The sequence below is a fragment of the Phodopus roborovskii genome, unplaced genomic scaffold (genome assembly GCF_943737965.1).
Source record: "Phodopus roborovskii unplaced genomic scaffold, PHOROB, whole genome shotgun sequence".
NCBI lineage: Eukaryota > Metazoa > Chordata > Mammalia > Rodentia > Cricetidae > Phodopus > Phodopus roborovskii.
Window position 1 is genome coordinate 22,955,581 of NW_026126416.1, and position 27,453 is coordinate 22,983,033.

The 27,453-nt window shown below is 39.2% G+C and overlaps 1 protein-coding gene across 1 annotated transcript in view; it reads right to left on the minus strand.

The window, feature by feature from the left end:
* Nucleotides 1–27,453, minus strand: part of Atrn (attractin) — a 110,954-nt gene that overhangs the window by 74,214 nt on the left and 9,287 nt on the right. The window contains exons 2-6 of the mRNA XM_051183365.1: nt 14,232–14,315; nt 12,737–12,850; nt 8,831–8,959; nt 7,602–7,807; nt 6,341–6,509 (exon numbers count right to left, since the gene is read on the minus strand). Of these exons, the coding sequence (XP_051039322.1) occupies nt 6,341–6,509; nt 7,602–7,807; nt 8,831–8,959; nt 12,737–12,850; nt 14,232–14,315 (702 nt within the window). The remainder of the gene's footprint in view (nt 1–6,340; nt 6,510–7,601; nt 7,808–8,830; nt 8,960–12,736; nt 12,851–14,231; nt 14,316–27,453) is intronic.

Sequence of the window (27,453 nt, forward strand, 5' to 3'; positions counted from 1 at the left end):
ATGAGTGAGCCAGCAAGCAAGTGGGCAAGCTTGTAAGCAACTTTTCCCCCATGATTCATAACTGTCCCTGATTAAGTTTCTGACTTGACTTCCCTCCATGACAGTTACCTAGAAGTGTAAGATAAAATAAACTTTTTCCTTCCCAGGCTGGTTTTGGTCAGTGTTTTATCACAGCAACAGAAAACAAACTAGAATAAAAAGAAAACAAATGAAAAACAAAGCTACCTCTTTTTTTTTTTTTTTTTTTTTTTTTTACCCAGAGAAAGAAGGAAATTCAATAATAATGTTTTAAGTGGTAATCTTTTTCTTTTATTATTATTTTTTTGAGACAAAGTCTCATGATGTAGACCAAATTGAACTCAGAGATCCACCTGCTTCTACTCCATGAGTATTAAGATACTGGGATTAGAGGTGTACACCACCATGTACAGCTCAAATGGAATATTTTCTTTTGTGTGTGTGGGGGGGGTGTTGAAACAGGGTTTCACTGTATAGACCTGGCTGTCCTGGAACTAGCTAGCTCTGTAGTCCAGGCTGGCCTCAAACTCATAGCAACTTGCCTGCCTCTGCTTCCAGAGTGTTGGGATTAAAGGTGTCTGCCACCACTACCTAGCTCAACTAAAATCTTAATGCTGAAAGTCAAGACCATTTATTTTGTAAGAGGATGACTGGGTGGCATAAACAGAAACTGCTTTTTATTGCGTTTATATAAGGCTAGTCTGGAACTCAGCTAGTTTCAAAAACTTGTGATAATACTCCCTGCATTAGTCTCTGAGTTGCTAGGATTACATGCATGAATTACCTCTCCCAGCTTAGGAACTGCATTTTAATACAACTTAAAATTGTAGATTAGTAGAGTTGTGGGAGAAAGAATATAAAGGTAATTCCTGTAATGTACTTGATGAGAAGGAATATAAATGACTATAAAATTTGTAACTGAAATCCAAAATACGACTTTGCTTTTTGACTTTTGAGGCTGGCCTTGAACTTGTTTTATATAGCCAAGGATGACCTTGAACTCCTGAACCTCTTTCCTCCACCTGCAGAGTGCTGAGATGACAACATATGCCACCATATCCCATTTATGAGGTGCTGGAGATTGAATGCAGGGCTTGCTGCAAGCTAGATAGGCACTCTACCAGCTGAGCTACATCTTGAGTCAATGTCTTCCTATCCAAAATACTACTTTCAAAGAGAACCTCATTCACTGAAATTCCACAAAAATTAGTAAAGCAAGAATTATGACTATACCAATATTTGTATGAAATTTATAAAGCCCTACAACTCAAGCTTTGGTTGAGTATAGAAAAGATGTTCTATTTAAAAAAAAAAGTATTATAGACAAAGCATGCCATTAATATATGCACCTAGAATATGTGTGAAGTAAATGAAGAATTCACTTGCTCCCCGAGCACCTATAAGTGCTTACCTGAGCACCTTCTGTGAACTACATCCTGAGCTGGCAGAGTAAATCAAGTCCAAACAATGAGCATGTGCAATAATGGGCACACATAATTTAAGATAAGCAGCAGTGCTTGAAAAACAACAACAGGGAGAACCTGTTTGAACCAGATGGTCAGGAAAGTTCTCTTGGTGAGACAATTAGATTGAGCTGTAAAGAGTGAGAAGAAGCCAGTCCTCAGGCACAGTATCAGTATGTCTAGACAGAAGGAACACTGGTGCAAAAACCCTTGGAGTCCAGACACACATGGTGCTTCATGAACAAAGAAAGAAGACTCCCAGCAGCAGAGGACAAAGGCAAGAGAAAAACAAATAGATCACGGGAAGGCAAACAGTGGTTAAATGGTGATACAGAACCACTATGGTTTAATGGAGCAGTATTAATGGGGGGCTTTTTCTATGTGTGTGGTTTTTGTAATTGGTTTTAGCTCAGGTTGGCTCCTAACTCACTATCCTCCTAACTGACCACCCAGAATCTTGGGCATATACGCATGCACAACCTGTAAGCTCCTCGAGGTTTTTGAGTAGCCAGGCCATGGCCCCGAGGACCTCCAACAGCCAGGCTCCACCCTGGCAGTAATGGCTAGACACAGCCCCTACAGACACAGGTGGCCATGCTCCACCCTACAAAGTAAAAAGCCCAAGCTCAGACTTGAAAACCCACCAATCCCTGAGTTTGAAATCCTAACAATCCCTGGGTTCACCCCAAACTCAGGACTTGAAATTCCACCAATCCCCACACTGCAAAGCTCCATCCCCCAAGAAATATTTAAACCCTGTCTTCTGCTCAGTTCTCTTTAACTTCTCTCCCAAGCAGAGGCGGCCACCCTCCTGGGTTTTTCTCTTCCTATAAATCTCTTGTGTTGCGGTATGACTTTGTGGTATTCCTTGGCTCCCAACTGCCAGGATACCTTTCCCTTCAGAGCTGTAACCCTTGCATTGGAAAATCCCCCTCTCCCAAAGCAGAGCTATAACACTTGTATTGGGGAAACCTTCCCCCTCAGACCTGTAACACACAATCAAGCCTGGCTAACAATGGCTTTTAAGAATATAGTAAATGATGGGATTTGCAATTTTGAAATATAATCCCATTCACCTTTACAAATGGATTAAAAGCAACAAAACATAAATCTGACAGAATTCTATTGCTAGAGACTAAGTAGAAAAAATAGCAGGCTAGACTTACAAATAAATAAATATAACATGCATTTGTTGACAGCTGATGAAAATTGGTGTGAAGTTATGAAGGAAAGTTGTAAAGGGAAGAATCAAAATGATTCCTTGTTTCTAGCTTCAAGAAAGAAACATGGACTAGCTAGATGGATCTCAGTTAAGAGCCTTTGTTGATCTCTTAGAGAACCTGTATTCAGTTCCCAAAACCCACATAACAGGCTCATAGCTGTCTGGAATTCCAGTTTCAGGGGATCCAGTGCTCTCTTCTGTCATTGCCTGCATGTGGTGTGTATGTGTATGTGTGTGAACATATAATGTATATATGTGTATATGTGTATATGTATGTAGGCAAGACATTCATAAACAAATCTTAAGAAAGAAGAAGGGAGGGAGAGAGGGAGGGAGGAAGAGGAAAAGAAAAGAAGACATGGCTCAGTAAAGTGCTTGTCACACAAATCTGAATTGTGCTTGTAACACTGTGGAGGCAGAGGCAGGAAGATTCCTAGGGTTTGCCGAATGAATCAGCGAGCACTAGATTTAGTGAGAAATCCTGTCTCAAAAAATAAAGTGAAAAGCAATTAAGGAAGACACCCAACAGTGAATTCTGGCTCCTACATGGGAACATGCATACACACAAAGGGAAGGAAAGTGCACATAAATGATGTGTATGGCTCTGCCAAGAATCATTTTCACGAGTTTAATTTGCCTTTTCTGTTCATGGAAGCAGCACTAGTAGTGAGTGTAATCAGGTTTTTTATTTGTATGCTTGTTTTTTGAGACAGGATCTCTGTATGTACCTATCCTGGCCTCAAAACCACAATCTTCCTGCCTCTGCAATCTGAGTTCTGGGACTGATGACAAGCTCATACTCAGCTCCAGACTTAGGGCAGATGTTAAAGATAGTGCCAGTAAAACCTGACGATTTACCACAACAGGCAGATACTTGAGTAATACCCATGACATTCCCTACCTCTCTGCTTCCTGGTGTTCACACCCACATATAATACCCTCCTTTGAGTATAAGCAGAACCAACGACTTGCTTCTAACCACTGTAAAGCAAAGGTGACAGGGTGCCATTTCTGTGATTCACACTGTTAGCAAAACTCAGTCAAGCCCCTTCTTGTGGCTTCATGACATAAACATATACATGGGTGAGAGCCAGTGATAACTGGATATAGACAGACCTGGGGAGCTAAAGGCAACCTCTGTGGACTGAAGGCAACATCCAGCATGGGCTGGAGAGATGTCTTGGTGGTTAGGAGTGCTTACTGCTTTTCTACAGGACCAAGTTCAGTTCTCAGCACCTATGCTGCAATTGTTGGTAACTCCACCTCAAATGGATCTAACACCCTCTACTGGCCTCTAATTAAGGCACCTGCACGTACATGGCATTTGCTAACAGACACATATACAAAAATTAAAATAAATCTTAAAAGAGAAATATCTAGCAGGAAGACAGTAATATTATTTTTCAAAGTGGTAAGTCATTTAAGGAAAGCTTGTTTTACTCTAAAATAGATGTATGGACTTACCAAGGAGAGTATACATAGAAAACAGGAAATTCTTTGCAAATTCTTTAATGTGGAGAATACAAAATAAACATAGTATATATTTCTTCTAATCTTCACACTTTTGGAAGGTAGGGTTGTTTCATATCTGGGGTATAACGCTGATAAGGTCAAGTGAGAAAATGAAGTCTATATATTAAGTAACCTATTCATCATCTTCCCATTCTTCACATTATAGATAGGAAACAATCTCAAAGAGAAAAACTCCAATTAAAAGAAGAAGACCTGGTTCACAGACAGGCATGCAGGCTCTTTACAACAGCAAGGACAAGAAGGGACGTGGCTGAGCTGAAGTACACAGTCCAGAGATGCAGGCCTTATGTCTGGAGCGGTGAACCCCTCAAATTTTCAGTTTTAAAAAACGCCCCCCAAATAAAAGTGCACTGCAAAACATGGGAAAGAAACAGAACAGAAAGGGTTAAAAAGCTGAAGAAGCAGGGCCTGGATTATGATGGGATGGTGGGGTGTCCCCCCCAAAGCAAAGGGATTTACAGATGTCAATCATACTTGAGAACCTGAAGAAAACAAAGTCCAGACTCCACTGAAGCATTTCTTAATTTCAAAAAGATGGCAAAGGGAAGGATGGCACAAAGGAAAATCTTTATATAACAGTGACCCTGATAATAGCAAGCCAACAGAAAAAGGAGATGCTCTTGACAAACTAAGAGGCTTTCTTTGCTCCAGGTTTTGATCCTCAACCAATACCTGGTGCCACAGACAGCAATGGAAAATAAGAGGTTGATTTGGTGCTAGAAAAATGAGGTGTCCTCAAGTTGTAATCGAGGACACCCTTAATCTTTATTTTTATGTTACTTACACAGGTGTTTTGCTGCATGTGTCTGTGTACCATACCATGCAGTGCACGCAGAGGCCACAAGAGGGGGTCAGATACTCTAGAACTAAAGTCCCAGTAACAGCTCAGCCATCTTTCTAACCCCTCCACTTAATATTCTTTTTTATTATTACTTTTATTTATTTGGGGCAAAGGCATGTATTTGCCAAGGCACAAACGTGATGGTCAGAAGACAACTCTGAGGAGTCTATTCTTTCTTCTATCCATGAGTCCTGGGGATCTACTGGTCATCAGGACTGTGGGTCAAGTGCCTTAACCTGGCCTCTCATATTCTGTATGTCCTCTTATTTTTTTGGTGAGATTTCCTATTCTTTTGTTTGTTTTGTGTATGTCCAACTGTTCATTGTAGTATTTTTAAGATGGCTGCCTTCAAATTCTAATGTCTGTCCAATGTCATTGTCTCTTTAGTCTTTTCTCATTCAAACTGAGATTGTATTGGCTCTTGGCTGAGTAAATTTTGTATATCATATTGTTATAGCAGGCCTTCTCTGACACCACTCCAGTGGGATGGGGAAGATCAACTTATGACTGCCATCACTTAATAGCTGGGGTAACTCACTATATCCTGGTGAGGATGGACATCCAGGCTCTCCACTTAGACTTTACTGGCACAGATGAGGCCAGGGCTAGATTTTTGTGGTATCTGTCTTCCTAAATCCTTGGACTAAAGAGAAAATACAAGCTTTTCTAGAAGACTTTGCTTCAAAAAAAATTTTTTTTAATTTTTTGAGATGCTAGATATATAAACCCAGGCCTTGTATGTGCAAAGCAAGAGCCCTATCACTGGGTTACATCCTAAGTAATTTCCTTAGGGCTTTTTTCCCCCTTGTACCTATCAGTATTTCCACATTGCCCATGTCCTCAACAGTAAGTTTAAGATACAAGGGCAACAGACACCCTAACTAAGATATCAACATATATAAAATAAAGTTTGGAAGATTACTATCAAATTTTAAACAGATTTTCCTTAGTAATTACTTACAATTTCTTGTCTTTTTTATTATTTTTTACACCATAGCTTTTCATAATGGAAACCTAAGCTTCTCACAAGTGTTTAAAATCATTTACAGAGCTGGTGAGATGGCTCAGAGGGTAAAGCATTTCAAGTCTGGCAACCTGCACCAAATATTCCAAACTCATATAAGACAAAAGGAGAACACCAGCTCCACAAAGCTGTCTTTTGATCTCTGCCTGCACACATGGCACACATGCTTTCACCACCATCCCCATCATGGATACACACAGTAATACAAAATAAAAAATGTAAATTATGAAGCCACTTACGCTAAAACCATGCTGTAATCTGAGTGGTTGAACATATATCCACCAACAACCCACATTATATTCCCATTGACTACAGCTTTATGAGAGGCTCTGGGGAGCTTTAAATCAGAATATTCCTCTCGAATCCAGAAAGACTGGTTAGCTGGCACAGGAACTGAACATCCAGGACCTAAACGAAAACAAACAAACAAAAACAAATAGCTTCACAAAATGTGGCCTGAAAGTTTATAGTATCCCAAGTTCTAATCTAAATGCAGAAAATGTAAAAGAATAGTGTTTCCTTTACCATTTAGTACCAAATGCCTTTAACTTGTGGGATTTTAAGGTTTTTTTTTTTTTTTTTAACATGTATGGGTGTTTTGCTTATATGTATGCCTATGTACCACTTGCCTGACTGGTACACACTGAGGCAAGAAAAAGGCATTAGATCCCCATTAACTGGAGTTACTGAAATTGTGAGCTGCTATGTGAGTGCTGAGAATCAAACCATTTCTTTAGCACCTAACTGGCATTTTTAATTTACTCAAAACACTGATCAAAAACAATCACTCCCTAATGAAATTTTTTTTGTTTCTTTGTTTGATTTTAGTTTGTTTTTTTCTTGTTTTGTTTTGTTTTTGTTTTTTGAGACAGGGTTTCTCTGTATTGCTTTGGGAGCCTATCCTAGAACTCACTCTGTAGACCAGGTTGGCCTCGAACTCACAGAAATCCACCTACCTCTAACTCCCAAGTGCTGGGATTAAAGTTGTGTGCCAACACCCAGCTACTCCCTAAGAAAATTTAGTAACACTTTCTGATGACTTGGCAAAATTCAGGTTAAACTTTTAGTAAAAATCTTGCTTAAGCAGTTCTTAGGGGGAAGGGCAGACAAAGGGGTTATCAATCCAAGTGGAAAAGACCTCATGGTTAAAATATAATGACAGATCCAAATCTATCTTCTGGTAGATTCAGGAGCTGAATAGATGAAAGAGACTAGCTTTTGCCTATCTCTCAGCTTAGTTCTCTGCCCCTCTAACATGAGACCCTGTTCCCTATCTTCATGAATGAGTTGCAAAGGATATGTTAAGCCTTTCCACAATTCTAAGGATATCAATAACAACCACATAGGTGTAAAATTTAAAGAATCTGAAAAAAGGGAGGTGAATGATTAAATGTCATCTGATACATGATTAACATGAAATACACAGTTGAAAAACTCCATTACAGTTCACTAGGCTAGAACTTTCTGTGACTGGAAGGACAGTGAAAAGGCAGCTCCTACCCTGCCAGTGTGGGGAGCAGGAACACCCTCTGACGTCACTTGCATTACAGATGCCTCGGTGGGGAAAGCCACAGTTGTCTGTACAATGAGGAATGTCACACGATTCCCCTTTCCAGTTTTCAGAACATTCACACTCAACAGTATTGCTGCTGTTACTGCTCTTACATTCTCCCCGGCCTGAGCAATTATTTGGACACATGTCAAAACTGCAAAGATAGGAGAAAACAAGTCAATGAAAGCAATACTTCAATTATAATCAGAACATCCTCTTATACAGTTTAAGGGTCTAACTGTCTTCAGTTCAGTCACAAGTACAACTACAGGACTTACCATTTATCCCATGTGTGCTCACTGAGCTCTGTGTAGCTAGAGCCCATGTTCAAGTTATAAAATCAAATCAACCCTGCTGGATTCGCATATGAAGAGGGTAAGAATAAATGACTCAGAAAGTTAGAGAAGTTACACAACAAAAGAGATTTGTGCAAAATCACTCAGACTTGGCTCTAGGCTGGGAACCAGGATTCTGCTCTTCCTAGCTCATTAGTAATGAGTTCTATAAAAGTGCCAAGTTCATGCTGGGGAGTGACAGAAGGAAAAGGATCCAATGAACTACCAACATGTTCATGGTACACAGTTCTCTGTAAAGTCTCTGAGAATTAATATAATTTAAGATTACTCTCCAGTGATGTAGTTAAAGATCTTTAGTAACCTTCATCCACTCATTTCAGATGGAGAAGAGCAGTTAACTTAATGATGAGTTTAACATGACTTTACAGTATTGATACACTTTGAAATGACATAATTCAGACTTTTTAAAGGAGTGCATTAGTGATCTATCATAATAGTTTAAGAATATAGATTACTTCTACTAATTATTACTGAGACACTACTAGTCTTTGTTAAATTAACACAGCAAAACCCCCTGACGTTTTCTTCCAGAAACAGGAAGAATGACCCTCTCTTCCAGCAGCTGCTCAGAGACAAGATCTAGAAACTTGGTCTCAGTCACTGGGGCTGACATTTGTTTAACCTTTTAGCTCCTGTTTCCTCAATTATAAAATGAGAAGAAAAAATAGTGCCTACCTCTCACTGGATACTTAAAAGAGTTTTAAATAAGAAAGTCCATTATTAATATTTATCAAGGTATCTGACTTGCTGTAAGACCCCAATGGCCTACCATTATTAAGGCTTTTGAATAATATCATAAACATTAACTCTAAAGACCTTACTTGTAAGTAATGTTAAATCCTGTCAGATTATAAGCAGCATCGCTGAAAAAGTGCAGCAGTGCGTAGCCTGAGGAGACGGTGACCTCCGGGGCCGTCTCATTGCCGTCTCTTTCAGGGACAATGAGGCCACTGAAAAGCAAACACAGACCAAGTCATAGCAATTTCAAGAGGGTGCGTCTCTACAGTTTTCAGTCTGAGTCCAGCCAGTTGTGGATGCGCTAAGCCGCAGTCCTGAGTCCACTATGTCTCCTTTCTTCTGTTGCTGTTGATGCTGCTGTTCATTTGATCTTGCTGTTCCTGTTGTTCCAACGGTCTGAATGTACCTCTAGCTGGCCTCAAACTCACATGCCCACCTGCTTCTCCCTCCTTAGTGCTGGGATTACAGGCAGGCACTATCCTGCCTAGCATCAAAACCATATAAAACCAATGGCTTTGTTTTTCTGTTGTTATAAAACTTTTTATGATACTCCCAAGTCTCTACAATCACATAAATAACAAATTAGGAATTGACAATTAGAATTGCCAAATATGTACTGTTGAAAGAGAAAATATTTTATATATTTTGTTTATTAATAATATGTATCATATCTTAATAAGTATATTTTATAAATGTTTTATGTAAAAATATAAATAGAAAAGCAAACTGAATCTACAATCCTCATACTATTAATTTTCAGATACATTTTCCAACAGCCCCAATTTCCTTCTTCCCCCACCCCCAAAACAGGGTTTCTCTGTACTTTGGAGCCAGCCTGGTCTACAAGAGCTAGTTCCAGGACAGCCTCCAAAACCACAGAGAAACCCTGTCTCAAAAAAAAAAAAAAAAAAAAAAAAAAAAAAAAAAAAAGAAAGAAAGAAAAGAAAAGAAAAAGGCTCATTGACTGACCTAGTAATTTTCTTCGTAAAAGAAATATTTCCTCGTTTACACACAGAAAAACAATGAATCTGATTCTGATTCCAGAACTATTCAGATGACAAATGGTTAAAAGTCATCTAGTCACTCAATCACAGGAGTTGATTAAATAGTCAATACGAATCTGTGGGTCTTCAAGACTAACAAGGAGCTCATGAAGACAGTAAATGGAGTTGGGAGGTACTCAGCAGAACTGGCCTGGTGTACCTGTCATTTATGCCAACTGGGGATGAAAGTGAGAAGAGGACGGGATTTTTCACTTAATTTGTGTGTGAACACATGTGTGTGCGTGTTATCTGTACCTGTGGGAGAGGGGTATAAAGGTGAGTATAGATGTAGAGGCCAGAATTCCGCCATCAGGTGTCTTCAATCACTCCCACCTTCTTTTGGAGACTGAGTTTCACTATGTGGTGCTGGTTGGCCTGGAACTCACTATGCAGACTGCTGGCCTGCATTCTTGGAGAGCCACCTGCCCTGCCTCTTGAATACTGGAATTATATACATGTGCCACCACAGAACCCACCTCATTTTTTTGCGGTGGGATCCTACTGAGTTCACTGATTGCCTCCTCGACATTGCAATCAACAGGCTCACAAACCACACCTGGTTTTTATGTGAGTGAGCGCTGGAGATGGAAATTCAGATCTTCATGTTTGTGTGATAAGCAATTTAACAACTTAGTCCTCTCAGTCCTCATTAAAATTTTAGTCTGAAGATAAAACAGGAATGCTGAGGTCCTGACAGTACACAAGGGCTTACAGAACACAGACACGTTTTCTTCTGTGTATCAATTAATAAACACCAAATGGTTGGCTAGAGAGAAGGCTCAGTGGTTAGGAGTGCTTGAAGATCACCTGGGTTTATTTCCATGCATGTACTGCCTGTAACTCCAGTTCTACGCAATTTGCCCTCGTCTTGGTCTCTGAAGGCACCAGGCAAGTATGTAGTACATACACATGCATACACAGACAAAACATTTGTAAAATAAAAGCAATCTTTTAAAAAATACTAAATATTTAACACACTAGAGACACTGTTCTAGGTATCAAGAATACAAAGTGAACAAAACAATGTCTTTCTCCTCATGGAATTCAGAGAAACAAGGCCATCACAGAGCATACATACACAATACCACTCAGAAGTAATTCAACAAAAGCAACAGCAGAGGAAAAGAAGCAAAGTGCTGCAGTAGAAAGAGAGGAGGGCTGGAAAGAGGTGAGGTGATTTTTGATCAGTAAGATGGAACTATTAGCCATTTAGGTGGTTTAAATAGAAAGTGTCACCCACAGTCTCAGGCATTTAAATTTCATCATTTAAGACCACCAATGTTTGCTCTGTGTGTGTGTGTGTGTGTGTTGTATATACTTGTTAGTGCAAGTACCCATGCACATGTGTGTAATTATGTGTTTACGTGTAGAGGCCGCAGGTAGATATCGAGTGTCTTCTATCACGTCCATCTTACTTTTTTATTATTGTATATATATATATATATACAGTGTTCTGTCTGCATATTTGCCTGCACACCAGAAGAGGGCACCAGATCTCATTATAGATGGTTGTGAGCCACCATGTGGTCGCTGGGAATTGAACTCAGAAGAATTTCTGGAAGAGCAGTCAGTGCTCTTAACCTCTGAGCCATCTCTTCAGCCCCCTTTTATTATTATTGTACATGTATGGGTGCTTTGCCTGCATGAATGAGTGTGCTTGATGCCCGCAGAGGCCAGAAGAGGACACTGAATCCCTTAGAACCGGAGTTACAGGTGGTTGTGAGCCACCATGTGGGTGCTGGGACCCAATCCTGGATCCTCTGGAAGGGCAGCCAGTACTAATCACCAAGCCATCTCTCTAGCTCCATTTTTTTTTTTTTTTTTTTTTTTAAATTTAAGACACCCTGTCTCAAATCTGAAGTTCATCAACTCAGGTAATCTAGCCAGCCAATGAACTTCAGGAATGTACCTGTTCATCTACCCCCTCCAAGTGTTGAGGACACAGGCTTCACGCTTTGCCAAGTGAGCCATCTCTCTAGCTCTGGAACCATATTTGAAAAGAATCACAGAACTAAAAGTGTTTTCTTCATAAACCTGAACTCAGAGTACCTACCCCAAGCTGACATGGAATCTCTGACTACATCTGAGGCACAACCTGACTGCACCACCAGTGCGGGACAAAACTGCTAGTGCATTAGTCAGGCTCATCGCTATGACAAAACACCAGATAAAACAACTTAAGAACTGACAGGCTTGGAGACGCATGCCTATAATCCTGGCACTTAGGAGTAGATTCCAGGTAACTACTGACTTCGCTGAGTTTAAATCCAGCCTAGACTACATGAGACCCTGCCTCAAAAAATAAACAACAAAACTTAAGAGAAAAAAATTTATTTTGGTTTCAGGAATTTCAGCTCATCATCACAGGGAAGTTCTTCAACTCACAGCAAGCACATGGGCACATATTCATTTCCTCCCACCTCCCCTTCAATTCATCCCAGCCCCCTGCCAATATTCAGAGTGGGCCCTTGTGGTGGTTTGAATGAGATGGCACCCATAATAAGTCTTGGGCATTTGAATACTTGCCCCCCCCCACTTGGTGGCTATTTGGGAAGGATTAGGAGGCGATACCTTGTTGAAAAAGGAGTATCACTGGGGTTGGGCTTGAGGTTTCAAAAGCCCCCTGCCATCCCCAATATGCAATTTCTGCCTCCTACTTGCAGTTCAGAACATGAGCTCTTAGCTGCTGCTCCAGCCATCTAGCACCTGAAATGAGTCCAGCATGGCGGAGACAGGAGGACTGCAAGTTCAAGACTAACCTCGGCTACATTGTAGCATACACAGAAAATGACCCAGTACATAAAAATCAAGTGAAGAGAACATGCCAGGGACAGAACTAATAATTCTACATGAGATATATAGTACAGAATGATAAAAGTAAATCCAGTATGGAGTCAATCCTGGAAGCACATTTAAACTCAGAGAACAGATAATGGCTCAACTTACCTAAAGGCAGCAATCAGAGGTGCATAAATTGAATCCCCATCATAAACATATAAATGGTCCCAGCTACATTCTGTAGCAAAATGATTGAAACGAAGTCTCATTATTCTATTTGGCCTAGAAAAATAAGTAAGAAATTTATAATAATCATAACATTAAATACTAAAGAAAGACTTTTAAAGAATTTACACAGAGAAAATATATAAAATAAATATAAACAGCATTTCTACATTTGTTGGGATCTATTTAGTATTTGCTATATATAAGAGGACATTAAACACACATGTAGAAACAAGAGAGACATGGGCTCTGGCTTCGGGAGCCGTATAAGACTTTTACAGCCTTGATTTTAACATTCAGCAACACAAGTCCTGCAATTTCCACATTTGTTTCCTTACTCATCTTAAGATTTCATAACACATCACTTTATAACACACATTTTCTAAATTTACCTGTATCTCTGCCTATTATTGGCCCTGTACCAAATAGCCCTGTCTTAAGGAAACTATGTATTGACTCTAACTTAGACTGAATCTAAAGAAAACTAAGATGTCCTGCAGAAAGTCACAGTAATGGGCAGGCTGGTTCCAGTCCTGGTCCCCCTCATCACTTCACAGGCCAATGATAATTTCAGCAACTGTATCAGTAATGTTCTCCCTCCTTTCCACATTCCCACTCTCTACAATTGCTAACTTTCAACTGGTATTCAGGACCAGAGATGTAGCTCAGTTGATAGAATGCTTGCCTAGTATGTGTACAGCTCTGGGTCTGACCCAAGTACCATATAAGAAACTGGGTGTGGTGGTACATGCCTATAATCCCAACACACAGAAGTCAGACAGGAGGACTGTCAAATGTGCATTGGTGGCACATGCCTTTAATCCCAGCACTCGGGAGGCAGAGGCAGATCTCTGTGAGTTCGAGACCAGCCTGTGCTACAGAGCTAGTTCCGGGACAGGCTCCAAAGCAACACAGAGAAACCTTGTCTCAAAAAAACAAAATCAACAACAACAAAAAAAGAACTTAAAAAAGAAAAGACATAAATTAAGGGGTCTTTTAATAGTAAAGAACTTGCTAGGTTTAATCCCTGGCACCCAAAAAAGATGATTTTCTTTTAATTTTTTATTTTAGTAAACTTTCAGGAGTCAGCCTTCCACTGTGGGACCCAGGGATTGAACTCTTATCATCAGACTTGCTCAGCAAGCACTTACCCACTGAGCCATCTCCTTGGCCCCCAAAAAGTAAATTTTAAAAAAGCAAAATCACTTGCCAAATGAAAAGCTATTAATAAAGATATTTTAACAGCAATGCATGGTGGTCCACACCTACAAATCTAGCACTTCGGAGGCTGAGGTAGCAATATCCAAATTCACGGTCAACCTGAGTTACAACATCGAGGCTTTGACCCAAGAAACAACATTAACACACGCTTAAGTACTTTTTGTTACAATGAGCTCTTATAATATAAATTAAGTTAAAGTTAGCCATTGCTACTTACTGTCCTTCAATAAGCCATGTGCACTTTGTTTTATATTTATAATTCCCAGGTCCATCTGTTACGAATCCAGAAGATCCAGTTAGTCTGTAATTTAAATAAAGAAAAAAAGTCAGTCTAAATTTCATACAGTATTATCTTTCTTGGTTATAAATATAAAATAAATTAAGTAAATTGATATAATGTGTATACTACAACTAGGAGAACTAGTTACATTCAAACTATAATAAGTAATAAGTCACACATATAAAAGTATACAAACATTTAAATTTGTACTGTAGAGTCCAGGTTGGCCTCAAAATTGCTAAGTGGCAGAGTGGCCTTGAACTCTGGCTTCTACTGCCCTAATGCTGAGATTACAGATCTGTGCTACCCTGCCTAATGGCCTCTCCATTTCTTAACCTCACCATTAGCCATCTTTTCCTTTTCCTCACCCTAACCACACATTCCTCTGGCCTCTGATATTATTACTAAAGGTACTACCAACAAAATTGAATTCTAAGCTTCCTATCCTGAACCCTGTCTCTTATCTCCTCTCCAGTGAGTCTTCCTCCCACAGAGACCACCAATCTACTACCATCACTTCTTCACTAATCAGCATCCACATGTTTCTAGTCCACTAGTTAAGATCTCACATACAGACCACAATAAAAGCCTGATCTCCCAATTCCCTCAACTTTCTTTCCTTTCTCTTCTATTCCACTCATATGATACAAATCTATATACCCTGTCAACAACTACTACACCCCAAACATGTTAGTCTAAACAATCCTGTTTCCTTGTGTCCCTTGTCTATAATTTCTGCTTTGTTTTGTTTTGTTTTGTTTCCAGACAGGTTTCCTCTGTGTAGCCCTGGCTATCCTGGAACTTTCTCTGTAGTCCAGGCTGGCCTCGAACTCAAGAGATCTACATACCTTTGTCTCCCAAGTGCAGGGATCAAAGGTGTGTGCCACCACCTGGTACCTTGCCAATAATTAACTAGCAATACATACTCACTTAAGGTTAAGTTTTAATACACATAGCAAAAAAAAAAAAAGTAATTGTGAAACGAAAACATGACATCCAAAAGTGCATACTCCAAAACATGTAAGTAATCTCATAATTATCAGTGACCTGCTATTCTGTAACCTTCTCCTGTCATCCCCAACACTTGGTTTCTACCTAAAACTTCAAGATGATTCCTCAGTCTCCTCAATTACAGCATGAAGAAGAAAAGGAAACAAAGGACACACCCTCTCCCAAGTCTAACATGAAAATTCTACATGTATCCCTTAGCCAAAAGCTACAAGCATATTACCTACATGTAGAGGAGGGCAGAGAACTTAGCCACTACCCAAGATATGATAAAGAATCCCCCAAACCCAGGGTTCTCTTTCCTAGAGAAGTTGGCAAGGGCTGTAAAGGATAATTACTAATCTTTGTCATAGCATGTAATCTAATAATGCTAAGATGTGAGACAAGTCTGGTGGATGACATCTAGGAAAGATTTCCTCATTCTTAAGAAAAACAGGAAGACATGCTAAATTCCCTGTTCAAGGAAGGACGGACTTGCTGCCAGCTGTAGTGGTGAACATGGTCATTAGTGTTTGCCTTTCAGGCACTGCACTTCCACAGGTCATGCCTTCCCCAGGACACCCAACATTTTTGAAGGTTTAAAGGTCCAAGCATTTCCATATGCAATCCTTGTTCCAGGTGTTCCCTGGTACCCACCTATCTTTGCAACCCTGGTTACAGGTGTGCGCCATCACACCCAGCTTGTCTCTCAGTTCTGGGTCCAAACTCAGGCAGTTGTGGTTACATAAGCGCTTTACTGACTGAGCCATCTCCTGAGTCACCTCCCCAGAATTAGTTTTTGGGAAGCATTTGCTAAATCAAGAGTTTGGGGCCCAGGTCTGTTGTAACAGCATGACAGGAAGGTGTTATAAGAAACAAGCAGAATTGGGTAAAGGAGGCAGTTGAGCTTTGGCAGAGGGGAAGCTCTTGAGCAAGAATTGCCTGTCAGAGGTGTCCCATGTTGGAACACCGGAGCCAATCCTAGAACCTGAAGGGCAGAGAATTTGTAGTTTGGATATCTAAGTCAGCAGATGGCACGCTCAATTTTAGAAGAAAAATTAAATTCACCTTTTACAGGTGAAAGGAAAGCTTCCTTATTCTCACCACTGATTCTGATTTTCTCCAAAAGCCTCACCAACATGTCCAGGAATAATGATTAACCAACTCTCTTGTTCAGATCTCTCTTAGGGATACCACTGGGGCCTCTCTCAAGGTCAGTCTGTCTCTCCGTCTCCTGTCTCTTGTTCATAAATGGCTTTATAGAAGTTTTGGGAATGCACCTTGTTTCTTTCTTTTTTAATAGTTTCAGAAGATTGGCTGTAGACCTTCTCTGAGTGTCTGGTAGAATTCTGCTAGAAGTCCATCTGGCCCTGAACTTTATTTCTTTTATTTGGTAGACTTTTTATTACTATTTCAATCTCCACATTTGTTATGAGTTTGTTCAGGCTGTTGGCTAATTCTTTGTTTAATTTTGGTGGTATGGCTGAGTCTAGAAATTCATTCACTTTTTTGAGGTTTTCCAACTTTAATAGATAAGAGGTTTTTAAAGGATTATGTTATAAATGCTGAACTTCTTTAGTGTCTGTTATGTCTTCCTGTTAATTTCCAATTCTGTTAATTTGGAAACTCTCTATATATCGGTCAGCTGGTTCTTCTCAAGGAACCAATTTTCAGAATCACTGATTCTGCATTTTTTCTTTGTTTATAACTCATTAATTTCTGCTCTGATTATTATTTCTTGCCATCAACTAGGTTTAGATTTGGTTTGTTCTTATTTTTCCAGATTTTTGAATTGCCACATTAAGCCACTTATTTGTGCTATTTCTGGTTTTTTGTTTTGTTTTATTTTGTTTTAGTGTAAGCACTTAGAACTATAAATTTCTTTCTTGAGTAGAAAAATGTGTATTCTTTGGTATTTTGGTGGAATTTCTGTAGATATCTGTGTGATATCAATTAACTCTCATTTTCTTAACTTTTTTGTTGTTGTTGTTCAGATGACCTATTAGAGAAAGTAGAGTATTTAGATAACCTACTATTAATGGATTAATGTTAATCCATATATTTAAATCTAGTGGTATAATTTTTATATATCTGGGTGTACCAGAGTTTGGTGCCTACATGTTTAAGGTTTAAAATATTCAAAGTCTCTCCAAAACTCCAAAATCTCTTTAAAATTTCTTAACTGTAGACTCCTGCAAAATAAAAAAATAAGTGACACACTTTCTTATTCCAAGGGGGAAGAAGCAGTGCACAGTCACAACCAGATCAAAGCAAACCAAAGTCCAACAGTGTAAAGTTCAGGTCAGATTTCTGGGAATCACGATCTTCTGGGCTCCAAAGGACTGGTCTACTAGACTGCGGCAGGCCCCACTTCATACCTACTGCTATCCTTGATGGCCGTCCCATGGTACTGGCATCCCTAAAATGCTGAAGTCTCTGGCCTGGCTGCACCTTCACCAATTCCTCTCCTGAGCTCTCTTCAGGGACTGACCCTACCAGTCTCAACTTCTCTCCATGACCCCTTCAGTCCCAGGGCTTCAACGTCAACTGAGGCTTTACAGTCACCAATGGCCTTTCCTGACCACTTCACTGTGTCAAGCATATGCCAGCTCATTTCCATGACCCCTTCATGCCTTCAAAACCAATACTGCCTGGGAGACTCTTACACATTACCAAGCTTGGCTCAGCAAGACGCATAACCATGCTGTACAAGACCACTGTACTAGAAGACTACAGCATCTATGTGTAGACTCTGAAGGAACACTTCCAGAAGAGTCTGCTCAATGATGCTGGCCTCTTCTTACTCAAAGCCAATTCTCCAGCCCCAGATAACCAGTATCAAACTGTCCAGTAAAGCAAAGGTTTAATTTCTGTGGTTAATTCAAAATATCAAATTTCCCTGATAGCATCTTTGAGTGACTCTCAGACTTTGTGCTGAAACTTCATAGGCCAGGCCCCCATTGTCTGTATTGTTCTCATTATCTTCCAACTTCCCACAGAACAGCTAGCTCAATAAGCTCTGAGCATCAAACAGCTTTTCTAGGTCAAAGTTACAAAGTCCTTGCACAATCCTCCCCAAACAACACTGCCAGATCTGTCAGAGCAATACAGCTGTGATAGACATCACAACAAAATCAACTTGGGGAGGAAAGTTTTACAAAGGGTTGGACCCTCCCATATCAATCACTAATTAAGAAAATGTTCCACAGGGTTACAGACAGGCCAATCTGCTGGGGTCATTATCTCAACTGGGATTGCAACTTCTAAAGTGACTATAGCTTGTGTCAAGTTGACAGAAAACTAGCCAGCACAGTAGTACTCACTGTAATCCCAAAGCTTGGGAGGCAGAAACAGGAGGATCTCTGGAGCTAGACAGTCAGCCAGCCTAACCTAGCCTACAAGCCCCAGGTCCTAGTGAGAGACCCTGTCTCAGAACACAAAGTGGATGGCTCCTAGGGAACTGCACCTAAGTGGTTCAATTTTGGCACTAATACTAAAATTATTTTCATATCCCCAAGTTTCACCTTTGAAAGAGATGATGGTGAATGCTAATCCCATATCCTACTCCAACCCATTGCCTTTAATTAAAAATTTTTAAAATAATTCTTTATAAAATGTACTTATTCACTGGGTGTTGGTGGCACACGCCTTTAATCTCAGCACTTGGGAGGCAGAGGCAGGTGGATCTCTGTGAGTTCGAGACCAGCCTGGTCTACAGAGCTAGTTCCAGGATAGGTTCCAAAACAATACAGAGAAACCCTGTCTCAAACGAGAGAAAGAGAGAGAGAGAGAGAGAGAGAGAGAGAGAGAGAGAGAGAGAAATGTACTTATTCATCTTAGTATGTACTTTATGTACTTGTTTGTGTGTGAGCATGTGCACATGCTCATGTACTAATGCATGTGCTCAATGTTGCTCATGCCTTGATGTGTATGTAGAGGTCAGAGGACAACCTTGCGGGAACAGTTCTCTCCTTCCACCATGAGTTCCAGATACAGACTCGGGTTATTAAGCATAAATGGCAAGCAGTTTCTTACCTACTGAGCCATTTCATTGGTCCTTGATCTAACCCTTTACAATAAAAATACAATGAGGGAGGTAGTGGCTCACACTTTAATCCCAGCACTCAGAAGGCAACAAAAATTTAGATGCACACATCCTCTAGTACAGTAATTTCACATCTGAGAACTTATTTTAAAAACACAAATATAAAAAGATGTTTGCACTTCTAAGCAAGATTTGTGTTGTTTTGTTTCAAGAAAGGGCCTAGAGCTCAGTGTGGTGGCACACACCTTTAATCCTAACACTTCAGAGGCAGAGGCAAGCAATCTTCTATGAGTTCAAGGTCATGCTGGTCTATATAGCAAGTTCCAGGCCAGCCAAAGCTATGTAGTAAAATTCTGTTTCAAAGAAAAAAGAAAGCAAGGAAGAGGAAGGGAGGAAGGGAGGGAGGAATGAGGGAATCTCACGGGTTGGAGAGATGGCTCAGTGTGGGTAAATAGTCTTGCTATGCAATCATAAGGACTGGAGTTCCCACCATGTCCCTCAGCTTCAAGCAGGCAGAGACAAGAATATGGCTAAGACTTGCTGTAATCCAGCATAACCAAGAAGAGATGGGTGTTCAGAGAGACCCTGACTGGAAGGAATAGTAAAAAGTAACAGAGCAGATTCCCCATGCCTTCTAACTTCAGTATTCATATACACCGTCACGTGCACTCACACATGCACACATAAATTCACACATATATACAAACCAGAACCCAAAAGAGGAAGGAAGGGGAAAAGGGAGGGAGTCTCAAGTAACCCAGGCTGACTTAAAACTCTCGATTTCCCTGCTATTACCTACCAATGCTGAGATTACAGGTGTACATCAACATAACATACAATGGAATCTTAGATGACCTCCTTTCAAAAAGTAGCTACTAGGCCAGCAAGATGAGTCAGCAAGTAAAGGTACTTGTCACCAAGCCTGACAACCTGAGGTGGGTCCCCATAGCCCACAAAGGAGGAGAGAAGCAATTCCCAAAAGCTGTCCTCTGACCTCCACACAAGCACTATGGCACATCCAGCCCACCACCAAATAAATAAACATTAAAATTTTTTAAATATATAAGTAAGTGTTGGTAGAAAAGTATCTCCAAGATACATTACTCAGTAATAGCAGAGAGGAAAGCAAGAAACAAACCAGTAGAAACTCTGGAGGGAACGGATATAACATTTGTTAACTGTCCCCCATAAGATGCTTGCACATGTTTGTATGTATGTATATGTGTATGTATGAATGTACATATAAATACAAATATGTATGAAAATATATATCACAGGGCTAAAGAGATTTCTCAGCAGTTAAGAACACTTGTTGCCCTTCCAGAGAATCCAAGTTTGGTTCCCAGAACTAACATCAGGTGGCTCATAATGGGCTTGCAACTCCAGTTCCAGAGGATTCAACACCCTCTTCTGGCCTCCAAAGGCACCCACACAGTTCCTATAAATACATACTTATGATTAAACATAAACAACATTTTTTTTTTTAAGAAAATGAAAATAGCTGGCATATCACACACCTTTAATTCCAGCTCTCAGGAGGGCTGAGGCAGTTGGATCTTTGTGAGTTTGAGGCCTGTCTGGTCTACATAGTGAGTTCTAAGACAGCCAGAGCTACATAGTTGAGACCCTGTCTCAAAAACGGAGGGGGGGAGGAAAGGGGAGAGGAAAGGAGGGAGGGAGAAAGGAAGGGAGGAAGAAAGAGAGGGAGGGAGACAGACAGACATATTTCATTTTCATGGTTTACGTAGTTGTATACAAACTAACAACAGTGATTGGTTAATCCAAAAGAAAATCTTCAACAGAGAACATGATGGCCACAGACAAACAATTTTCATATATATTTTTTCGCTTGTAAATAAATCCTTGTTTTAGAGAAGAATGATAGGATGCTAAATAAACTATCTTCAAACCCTGAAAAATAATACAATGCATGTAAAACTGGTGAGAGCTGAGGTGAGAGCTGAGGATGAAGCTCAGAGGACTGGGGATATAGCTTGCCTACCTTGCACAAAACCCTAGGTTCAATCCCCAATATCACAGAAAATCAGATGTGAGAGCACTCCATACTCAGAACTCCGAAGGTGGGAAAGAGAAGACTCCAATGTTCTTTGGCTACTACACAGCTTGAGTTGGAGACAGCCTGGACTACATGAGACAGTGTCATTAAAAAAAAGCAAAAAACAAAAACAAAACATGGGGCTGGAGACGGCTTGGGGTTAAGAGCACTGCCTGCTCTTCCAGAGGCCCTGGGTTTGATCCACAGCACTTTAATGGCAGCTCACACTGTTCCAGGGACCAAATACTTTCCTCCAGCTTCCAATAGCACCACTTGCACATGGTGCACATACATGCAAAGAGAGCACCATACCATAAAACAAACATAAATAAATATATTTAACATGGGTAAATAAAGTTGATGCACTGTATCATGCCAATTTCAAGGCTGTGATCTTAGACTTCAGCCAAGTACAATGCTACAGTAAGGGAAACAGGTGCTGAGTATGATCTCCAAATTTTATAAATTTATAATTATCTTTTAAAAACACATTTTAAGAAATTATGCAAAGATTTAAAACATACTACAATGCTACCAATAATCAAGACTGTGTGATAATGACATAAAAGAAATAAAAACGGATGAAATATAACTGATAAACTAAAAGTATTTATCTAGATAAGAACTGCAACATCAATTAATGATAGGGAAACAATCTCATCAACAAATGACCCCAGAACTATTGTATACATGGAAAAAGGACAAAGCTGGACCTCATATTATATATGAAAATTAAGTCAAAATGGATCAAGGCCTTAAATCAAAGAATGAATTCTATAAAACTCTTGAAAAGGAAACATATGTACCAATCTTCATAATATAGGATTGAAAAATGAAGTAATGTAAAATGATTGATAATGGACATAGGGCTTCTTTTGAGTACAATGGAAACATTCTAGAATTAAGTAATGAGAAACAACAGTTGCATGACCTATGGATACACTCAACATCAGACTTAAACATTTTAAATGATGAATTATATGGTATGTGACACTCAAATCAATGAGGCAGAACAGATGATCAGATTATATAAGAAAACAGATTATGGGGCTGGAGAGATGGCTCAGCAGTTAAGAGAGCTTTGTGCTCTTGCAGAGGACATGGGTTTGGTTCCCAGCACCCATGGGCAGCTCACAACTGTTTGTAACTCCAGCTCCCTTCTCAGGAATCTAAATCCTCTTCTGCCTCTACAGACTCCTACAAGCATGTGGTGCACATACATACATACATACACACACACACACACACATAAAACTAAGTAATTATTTTTAATGAAGAACCATTATTAAAAAACAGATTATATATGGGAGTTTGGATGAAATCAACAATTTAAGAAAAAATTTAAAACTTTAGATCCCATTCAATAGATTTAAAAAGTAATAACAAACTCTGTTCAGAAACTATAATGTGCCAGAAGTTATAATTTTCAAGTATATAAATATGTTTTAGAAAAGTGATAAGTGCCAACTACACATCAATCTAAAATTAAGCAAGGAAATAATTTTAAAGTTATTTGAAAGAAGTTTTAAAAGTCTGACAATCACTCCCCAGCTCCCCAAAAATTACAGTTGCAAATTTCACATAGGTGCATGAAACTATGTTAAGAAGAGACTGGAGAGATGGCTCAGTAGTTAAGAGCATTGGCTGCTCTTACAGAGGATCTAGATTTGATTCCCAGCACACAACTGTCTCTAACTCCAGTTCCAGGTGATCCAGATGCCCTCTTCTAGTATCCACAGACACCAGTCACATATGTAGTGCACAGACATACATGCAAACAAAACACCCATACATATAAAATAATTATTTTAAATGTTAAAAGAATGCCTTTAATCCCAGCTACCTGGAGTCAGCAACAAATAGAATCTGTTAGTTTGAAGTCAGACTAGTCTATATATCAAGTACTAGGCTACCCAGGGCTACACAATGAGACCCTGTTTCAAAAATAAATAATAAAATATAAAAATATAATCTTTCTTTTAGAAACAAGGCACTGTTTACAAATGTAATAGGTATATTTTTATTATATGAATATATATACAGAAAAGTGAAAACATACAAGGAAAATAAGTATAACATCACATACCAGCTATCTCAGGAAAATGGTTAAGGAGAATAGTTACAGAAGTATAACAGGCCTTTGATATCCGTAATATTTACTACTAAGAATAATAATATGAAAGAAATTCAGCAATACCTGGTGGTAAGTTCACAGATGTTCATTTTGTTAATCTTTTTTAACTCTTTTACAGGCTTGAAATATAAAGAGTGAGGATATAGCTTTTGGTAGAGTGCTTGCCTAGCATGTCTAGCATCAAATAAAAAGCCAGGCACAATGGTTCTCTTAGTTACTTTTCTATTGCAGTGATAAAATACCATGACTAAGGCAACTTAAGGAAGAAAGGGTTGATTTGGGACTTATGGCTCCAGAGGGATAACAGTCCATGATACAGAGCAGAGGCAGCAGGCAAAAAGCATTGGTGCTGCAGAGAGCTCACATCTCCATCTAAAGTCAAGAAGCAGAGAAAGCAAACTTGAAATGGCATCGGTCCATTGAAACCTCACAGCCAGCTCCTGATACTCCCTAATAGTCACCAATTGAGGACTAAGATTTATGAGGGACATTTTGTTCAAAACACTACAGTGACACTTCCCTGTAATCCCAGCACTCAGAAGGTAAAAGCAGGAAGATCAGAACTCAAGGTCCTTGGGTACAGGAGACCTTGTCATAAATAAATAAATAAATAAATAAATAATAAATAAATAAATAAATAAAATAATTTAAAAAAGGAAAAACAAACAAGAACTGACCCAGCACCAAACATCTGATCAACTTTAAGCAACCAAATAATTTTTGCCAATATTGGTCAGTATTTCTTAACCAGTATTTCAAATGCCAATCTAACTCAAGGGTGTATTTAATAACATTTGTTAAAGAGAAACATGATGACATTCAAGCACAGGTTATAGAAGACCATAAATCAATCAAATTTCAAAAACTTGCCCCACAATCAACTTTGCCAAGCTTTCTGACCACAATCTTTCATAGCTTTGTAAAGCATCTCTAGTATTAAACAAACAAACAAACAAAAAAGGTTGAAAAATAAGAACCAACTCCACAAAGTTGTCCTCTGACCTCATGGTGTGTGTACATCCATACTTTTCAAACATGAGAAAAAAGTAACGATTACAGCTGACTTGGTCTTTTCATTTATAGGGAAAAGTGGGAAAATCTAAACAGGAAATATGCTATTCTGCAAATAAATATCCTATGAGATAATTTTTAAAACAACTAGGACAGGAAAATTACCTATTTTTAACAGGAGAAACAAAGTCTTTTTTTTTTTTGAGACAGAGCTAAATTCAATCTCTTTATATTAATAAAGATATTATTTTAAGTATATATTATAAGTAATATAGTTAATCTAAAAACAAATCTTTGTGGCACTGGGGATCAAATCCAGGAAGGGCACATGCTATGCAGGCAATACAACCACTGAGCTTCAGCCCCAGCTCCAGCCCCTTTCCACCTCAAGCTTGAGAAAGCGAGAGAAAGAGAACCTCGTGTAAACACACCCTCCTCTTGAAGTCACTTAGGCCTGCCTTGAACTCACTTTGTTGATAGGAAGAAGCCCTTGAACTTGTGACATTTCTACCTTAGGTACCAAGTAGATGGGCTTACAGATAGGACTATGCTACCAGGTCAAATTTGATCTAAAATTAAATATCATTTTAAATTATCTATAAGTCTTTTTTTCTTTATATAATTGAAAACACATTAAACATGAAGAACATATTTTTAAAAGCTAAAAATCAATTTTCTTTTATATCATTATAAGCTTTAAAATGTATATTGCAGCCTGGGGATGTACCTCATTGGCAGAGTACCTCAAACTCTACAGTATTTTCTTAGGGTCTCAACTGCTATGATAAAACAACATTACTAAAAGCAACTCGGAGAGGAAAGGGTTTATTGAAGCTTACAGTTCACATCACAGTCCATCAGTAAGAGAAGTTGGGGCAGGAACCTGGAGGCAGGAGTTGATACACAGGCCATGAAGGAGTACTGCTTGCTGGCTTGTTCCTCATAGCTTGTTCAACCTTCAATCTTTTAGCACTCAGATCCATCAGTCCCCTGTGGCACTGCCCAGATAAAACTGGGCCCTCCCACATCAACCATCAGTCAAGAAAATGTACCCACAGGCCAATCTGGTTGGAGACTGTGGTGGTTTGAATAAGAATGGCCCCATAGGCTCAAACGTTTGAAAGTTTAGTTCCCAGTTAGTAGAACTGTTTGGGAGGCCTTGTTGGAGGAGATGTGGCCCTTGGGGTGGGCTGTGAGGTTTTAAAAGCCAAGACCAGTCCCAACCTTTCTCTTTGCCTCATATCTGTGAATCAGATGCAGGCTTTCAGCCACTGCTCCGGTGTCACGCCTACCTGCGTGCCAGCCATCACACTGGCGGCCAAGATAGTCATGGACTCACCCCCTGAAACTATAAGGAAGCCCTCAATTAGATGCTTTCTAAGCTTTATTTTACCTTAATTTTTGGTTTCTATTCACAGAAATAAAAAAGTAACTAAGACAAGAGCATTTTCTCTTATATTTTTTGTTGTGCCCCTAGACTTTCAATGGCTGAGCCATCTCTCCAACCTTAGCACCATTTTCTCAATTGAGATTTCCTCTTCCCAGATAACCTTAGTTTGTGTCAAGGTAACATAAAACTAGCCAGCACAATTATAATCCTTATTAACAAATTACCTGTATAAGATTTATGGTGCATGTCTGTTATCACAGTATGACAGGCTGATCTAGGCTATCCAGCCTGGTCTACATAATGAGTTACAAGTCAGTCAAAGCTACACAGTAAAATCCTGTCTCAAACCAACAAAAACACAAAACAAGATTACAAACAGAGACTGGAGGGACAGCACTGCAAGATGGCTCTTGCCAACAGTTTGAATCCCAGCATGCCCGTCAGATAGCTCACAACTACCTGCAACTCCAACTCTAAGGGATCCAACCTCTCTGACTTCCTTGGGCAACCATGCTTATGTGCATATACTCTTACACACACACACACACACACACACACACACACACACACACACACACACCCTAAATATAACAATAATGATATTAACAAATTTTAAACTCAAAGACAATTTTATTTGAACTTAAATGAAAAATGAAAAACACTCAGAATGGCAAAAGCTATAGATCTCAGCAACACACCAAAGGAGGACAATGGAGGTAGAAGAAAAGCCCTAAAAAAAAACCTGGCTTGGATGTTGAGTGGGGGAATGACAAGGCACACATGACAGGGAGAGAGGGAGGGAGGCTTTAAAGGAAGAGTAAAGAAGCCCAAAATGTGGGTAAGCCCAACGTGTTAGGAAGAGCATGCCTAGAAAAGATGATAATTTAGAGAAGCTGTGGCCAGGAAAACTACTGCCAAAAATAAAATCTTCTTTAAAAAGAATATAAAAAAGACCAAGAGGAATTAAATCAAAATTTCATTCACTTAATAAATACCATATGCTGTTCATTTCAAATTCTAAAATAAAATACACAATTCAGCTATGACTAAAATTAATTTCTATAAATGAAAAATAAAGAATTTTGAAGAAATAAATATGCATATACACAGTCAGACCTAATGTTCACTCAAAATGTAACCTGAAAGAGAGGGGGGGAAAAAAATCTGAAAACTTGGAAGAATTAAAAAGTGAAAGGTTAAAATCAAACTATGATCTCAAGTGGTTAAAGAAAAGCAGCTAATGCCCCAGTATGTGTGACACCAACCTCAGAAGGCTGGCTCACATAGACACCCTGAGCTACACAACTCGTAAGTCTCAGAAGAAATGGAGGGAAGAATGGAGAAAAGGAAAAAAAAAGTAATTAAAAATATATGGCATAAACAAAACAAAACCAAAAAAAAAAAAAAGTACAAGAAAGCAATTCTAAGAAGAAAAAAAGCTAGAAAATGTCAAGTCAATGTTCCTATAAATGTAGGACTAATTTGAAAGTGTAAGGAAAGGAAAAGGAAAGAAGGTTACAATGCAAAAATGCTGAA